At 40.1% G+C, this 6097-nt stretch overlaps 1 protein-coding gene across 2 annotated transcripts; it reads left to right on the top strand.

Annotated features, from left to right (window-relative positions):
* Nucleotides 1-303: 303 nt before the first annotated feature.
* LOC109427449 (CLIP domain-containing serine protease B4) lies at nt 304-1756 on the top strand. 2 transcript variants are annotated; one of them, XM_062845650.1, is made up of 4 exons: nt 304-470; nt 539-949; nt 1010-1297; nt 1364-1756. In XM_062845650.1, the coding sequence occupies exons 1-4, from the start codon at nt 395-397 to the stop codon at nt 1678-1680; spliced, it is 1092 nt and encodes a 363-aa protein (XP_062701634.1). In that variant the 5' UTR covers nt 304-394; the 3' UTR covers nt 1681-1756. The 2 variants fall into 2 exon arrangements, with proteins under 2 accessions (XP_062701634.1, XP_029711324.1); XM_029855464.2 differs by having other exon boundaries at nt 309-485.
* The last annotated feature ends 4341 nt before the right edge of the window (nt 1757-6097 follow it).

The following is a 6097-nucleotide window of genomic DNA, read 5'->3' as shown; positions in this document are numbered from 1 at the left end:
CGTCGCGCGCAGAAGAAGAAGACTTAAACTTATCTTCAACATAGAACAGTAATGATTGCAAGTAGAGGTGATTCACGCATACAACAACAATTCACCTACAATTTAGAAGCCCATACTGAATTGTGATTTGAAAACATTAATGCAATAAAACCGAAACAAATAAAAACCAATTAGCACTTCTGGGTATCAGCTTGATGGCGGGTTCAAATTTCTTCACGTTCAACCTACTACACTCTCTTCTCAGTCAGTGTCACTGCCAAAAACTTTCCCTAAAGCGGTACTCGCAGCAGCGCCTCAAAACGGTGGTTTACACAAATCTCTTGATAAGACGATCAATCATTCATGGCCTGAAAATACACTGAAGTATCAGTTCCATTCGAACCATCACCCCAAGATGATAGGACGGTTGCCTGTTCTAGTGTTGCTGGCGATAGTGCTGCAGCTGGTACGATGTCAAACATCGAACAAGAGTATTTCCAATAAAGGTACAGTGATGTCCTAATGAACATTCAAGAACTAATCGTAAACCTGTTTTCAGTGGCATCCGAGGGGCAGGTCTGCCAGGCTGGTGATGTCATCGGTCGCTGCGTACCGATAAAGGAATACCCCGAATATGCCGCGATTTTGAAGAAACAATTTCGATCTGCTCAGGAAACGCAATATCTGAACGATCGATTCTGCGGTTATACACCTGCGAGGAAAGCACTGGTATGCAAACCGGTGAAGATCAACGAACCGCACTGCGGCAGACAGTTTACCGATCGGATCGTGAAGGGAAACCTGACCGAGCTGGATGAATATCCATGGATGGCACTGTTTCAGTATAAGAAACCCAAAGGTTTTGGATTCTATTGCGGGGGTGCGTTGATCAATACTCGGTACGTGTTGTCGGCAGCTCACTGCTTCGTTGGACTGCGATACGGCTGGGAAGTGATTAAGGTCAGACTTGGTGAGTAGACGTAAGTTCGGAGATGTATCATCCTAGGTATTATGTGATTGGTTCTTCCAGGCGAATGGGACGTGGAGTCTGATGAGGATTGTACCGGAACAGACGATGAACGGAATTGCGCCCCTCCGATTCAGGAGTTCGACCTCGAGCGGATTATACCACATGAGGGATTTTCAGTGAAGAGCAACAACAAAGTACATGACATTGCGCTGGTTCGGATGTCCGGCGATGCTCAGTATAGCAACTTCGTGGCGCCGATTTGTCTACCCGAACCAGGTTGTGTAGCGAACATGAAACGCCTGATGGACGGCGTACTGATTGCATCCGGTTGGGGGAAGACCGAAAATTGTAAGCAATTTGGGCATCCAACATAAATAGCTTTCTATAATCAAACTTCTTCCGCATCAATTTCAGCATCCGCCAGTCGATACAAACTGTACACCAAGCTGCACTGTTCCAACTACGAGGATTGCAAAGCGAACTACATCGCGCGGAAAGCTATTTCGTTAACGGAGGGACAATTTTGCGCCCAAGGTGATGCCGGGCAGGATACCTGCAATGGGGACTCCGGAGGACCACTGATGAAGCAAATTGGAGAACAGGCTCGGTACTACGTGACGGGTGTGGTCAGCTTTGGTCCATCCAAGTGTGGAGAACAGTTACCCGGAGTGTACACGAAAGTGGAGCACTACTACAAGTGGATTGTGCAGAAAATAGTGGAAACTTCTTGATAGTTCGGCGAATCAAAGCACACATTAACGCAGCATTATTACAACTGGACTAATAAATCTAACGTTAGGAACTTTACATCGTATATCAGAGTTTTAGTACAGTGAATTTAAAGTTTCTTCACACCAGTCTTTTTAAAATCTGAGAAGCGCATTTTTGTGATATGAATGCACCTTTTTGCTGTTGAGAGTTGTTTAACTTAAAGTTAAGAGAGGTTCTGCAAACACATCACCACGATTTTTCAAACCCCAATCGAGGACAAATTATTTGGGTCTAACTACCTCATTTGGCTCCTCACTACCCAGTCTCGATTTTCAGCATAAGCTGTCCAATGTTCATTTGATTTTAATAAAAGCTGTCCAATGTTCAATTTATACGTTTGAAGAGCTGTCGTATGAATAATGAGGAGTGAGGAATGAGAAGTGAGTATTGAAGAGTACGGAGTAAGCAGTGTAGGATGTGGAGTGGGCATTGAAGCGTCAGAAGTTTGAGTAAGCTGTTGTAAGTAACCACTGAAGAGTGTGGCACAGTGATGAGTGAGAAGTGAGGAGGAAGCAGGGAATAAATTGTTTCAAGTGGTCACTGAGTAAAGATCAGTGAAGATAGATTTTAATGAGGAATGAGAAGACATAAATACAAAAAGGGGCTGTCCATAAACCACGTGGTCATTTTTTTGGGACTTCTCAACTCCCCCCCCCCCCGCGTGGTCATTAGTCCATACAAAATTTTTTTTTCGTCCATACAAAATGGTCATTGGCCGAACCCCCCCCCCCCTCATGACCACGTGGTTTATGGACAGCCCCAAAGAGTGGTGTAAACTGAGAAGAGAGCTGTGAAGACTAATAAGTGATGAGTGAGGAATGAGAAGTGAAAAGTGAGACATGATGAGTGAGCAGTGAGGAATAAATAATGAGGAGTGTGGAGCAGTTATTACCAATGAAAAGAGAGAAGTGAATTGCAGCTCATTTTAGAAGATGAACCTGAGAATAGGAATCCTCCTGCAGAGATTCCTTCAGCATTTAATTGTGAGATTCCACCACAAATTCCTTCAGAGATTTCTCAATGCATTCTTTGAGAAGTCTGCCAGAGAATCCTCCAAGAATTCTAGATTTAAATGGACTATTTATCACGAGATTCTACGAAGGATTTCCAAAAGATCTTTTAACAAATTATTCTAAAGATATATTCAGAAATTGCATCAGAGATTCCTTCTAGAACTCTTTCAGTTTTCTCGTGAAATTACCCCACAGGTTGTTCCAGGAGTTTGTGCAGATTTATCCAGATATACCTCCAGGAGTTCCTTAATTAATTCTACAAGGAGTTATTCCAGAAATATTTTCCGAAATTCCTTCCAAAGTCCTTCTAGGAACTCATCCACAGATTCATCCAAGATTTTCATCACAATCCTTTCACTAAATCCTCATTAGCTTCATCTGAAAATTGCTTAAGAAACTCTTCCTGGAATCACTCAAAATATTCTACCGAGAATTCTTTCAGGTATCCTTTATGAATCACTGAATAAGTGGGTCAGAAATTTCTAATGGTGTTCCCTCAGAGATTTTGTTAGAAACTCTTCCAGATACATCTCAAGCGGTTTCTTCGTAGATCCAACAAGAAGTTCTTCCAAGAATTTAAATTAGATTTTTCCATAGGTTTTTTAGAGCGTCATCTTATCCAAACCAATTATCCAAGAGATTCATTCAAAAGTTCCTCTAAACAATCTTTCCGGGTTCAGTTTGGAGATTCCACAGTTTAATCGTCCTACGATTGCCGCAGTGATTGAAATTGTTTTTTCAGGTATTTTCTCAAATATTTCTACAAGAATTGTTCAAGGATTTCCTCAGGAAGAGAAGTTCATCTGGATTTCTGGAGAGAAGTTCATCTGAGGGAACTCCTACAGGAAGCATTAGAGGAATTCTTGGTTAACTTCTAGAAATCTCTAGAGCAACTCCTAGCAGAATGTTTGAAAAAAAAAACTCCTCTAGGAAGCTTTGGAATAATTCAGTTGGGATTCCTGAAAGAATAATCTCTTTCAGTTATTCCTACAATAGTTATTCAGAGATTATTAAAAAAAACTTTGATATTTTCTTCACAGTAATCTCTGGTAAGTTTTCTTTACCTTCGCTATGGATTCGCTGCCGTGTGCAGCATAGTTGTCCCATGTTAATAGGGATTCCCATATGCTGCATACGGCAGTACAGTCCCACCAGTGTTTTTGCAAAAAAAAACTTTTTGTTCATACTTCAATAATACCAATTCAAATGCTATACAGATGAATTTACTTAGTGTTTTTATTACACTTGTCCGTAGAAAAGGCTGAAACTTAAAACGCGGTTTTCTCAATTTGCTGTTTTGGAATATGGGACAACTATGCTGCACACGGCAGTTCGTTGCACCAAAGTTTGTGTCTAAGGACTGTTCAATTTATAAAACGGACAATTAGCTTGTGCGATATCTTTTTTTATTTTTCAATAAAATCATTATCAGTTTTTACATAACTTTCTATAGCTATTCTCAAATGTAGGAAAAATATAACATTAAGCAAAATGTTATTTATTGTGTAACTGGAGCGGTTTTCATAAAACATCAATAAAAACCCATTTCTCAAGAACTGGAAAATCCGAAAATGGAGGAAGAGGAATTTATAAGTGCAAGTTTATCTGCTATGAGAAGAAACTAGCGATTCCTGGCAATGTCGGGAGACAATGGCGATTTTTGAACAAGGTAAAAATTCTGGAAAAAGGTGGCAATACCATGAATACGATATTCCTCCAAGATTTTCAGCAGGTGTTCTTGCAGTAATCCGCCAAATATTCTGCGAGGATTTCATTCAAAGTATTCCCTGGCTTTTTTTCAAGAATTTTTTCAGAGATTATCCCGAGAATTTCTCTTGAGTTTCTTAAAAATAATGCACAACATGTTTCTTCTAGAATACGCCCATAAATTCTCCAGTGGTTCCGTCAGATATATCTCGACCGTTCTTTCTCTATTAAATATTGTCTCAGGAATTACTTCAGTATGTCATCCTAAGATTCCACCATAAATTTCTTTAGAGTTTTTTTCTGGGTGTTTGGGAGTAAGACATCCAAGGATTTAGGCAAAATTCATTCTTGCCCATATCACCCTATAATACCCATCGAGAGAAGACTATTCTGTTTTCGGATGCAACCCGAAGAGTGATGATAATATAGCGATAGTTTCATACGGGATACGAATTAGCTTTAGTGCTTAGGAAGCCACGACAACGTCCAGATGGACTGGCAAATATGTGTTCAAACGGTTCTTCGCAACTTGACTTGTTAATATCTAACGCTCTTAATAAAGTTTTGAAGTTTAACCAAGTAGACTTTCCCGTTCTATCTAACCATGATCTGATATTCGCCTCTTTAGACATAGATAACAACAGCAATAGAACACTCAATTGTTTCCAATATCGAGACTACAACCGCGTCAATATAAGTTCCTTGCGAGAGTCATGGCAATTAATTGATTGGGAGGTGTTTTATAGTATCAATGATCCTGACATTCTCACTGAATGTTTCAATGCCGTTCTTTGTGATCTGCATGAAACGTTTGTGCCTTTACGCTCTGTTGCTCAATACCGTAAATCTAATCCGTGGTTCAATAACAGCATTGCGAAAGCTATAGTGGACAGGGATTTAGCATTTAAACAATGGAAAATATCATCAAACGACGTAGATCATGCTCTTTATAGAAGACTGCGAAATATAGTGAACTACCTTATACAGAAGTCAAAAACTGATTACTACAGTTCACAAATCAACACCGATTTACCTCCAAAGCTACTTTGGAAACGATTGAAACATGCTGGAATAAATAATTCCAAAGACTCGTGTAACAATTTTGATGCAAATGATGTAAATACTGTTTTCTCCGAATCTTTTAACGAAAGCAATTCTTTCAGACCTGTTCATCGAAATCAAGAACTCCTTGCGTTCAATTTCAATGCTGTTGATGAAGTCCAAGTTATTAATGCTTTGTTTGACATCTGATCACGAAATGATTTTCGGAACTAATGAAGGCAAAAAACCGGCAAGTTTTAAATACTGATCACTTTGCACTTTATTTCATGTCGGTCACTCACTCCCGATGTGTAGAGCTCCGTCACTCACTGGAAGGCACTCACCCGTGTGGACGCATGACTGCTGTCAACGTGCGATGCGGCAGTTGTTGCTGCACTCCGAACGCGACTGGCTGTTGGGTGCTCTTTCTCTGAACAACATCAAATCTGATGCCGTAGGCCTTGATAATGTATCAATTAAATTCCTAAAAATGTGTATCCCATGCATACTTCCATTGATAGTACACTAAATTCTGTTTTTACGCGATGGATGCGTTCGCGCAAAAAAAGATCGTGTAAAAAAAAGTTCGCGTAACTTCGAGAAATCGCGCAAAAAA

This window comes from Aedes albopictus, chromosome 1 (genome assembly GCF_035046485.1).
Source record: "Aedes albopictus strain Foshan chromosome 1, AalbF5, whole genome shotgun sequence".
NCBI lineage: Eukaryota > Metazoa > Arthropoda > Insecta > Diptera > Culicidae > Aedes > Aedes albopictus.
Note: the sequence above shows the minus strand (reverse complement) of the source record. Positions and strands in the feature narration are given on the sequence as shown.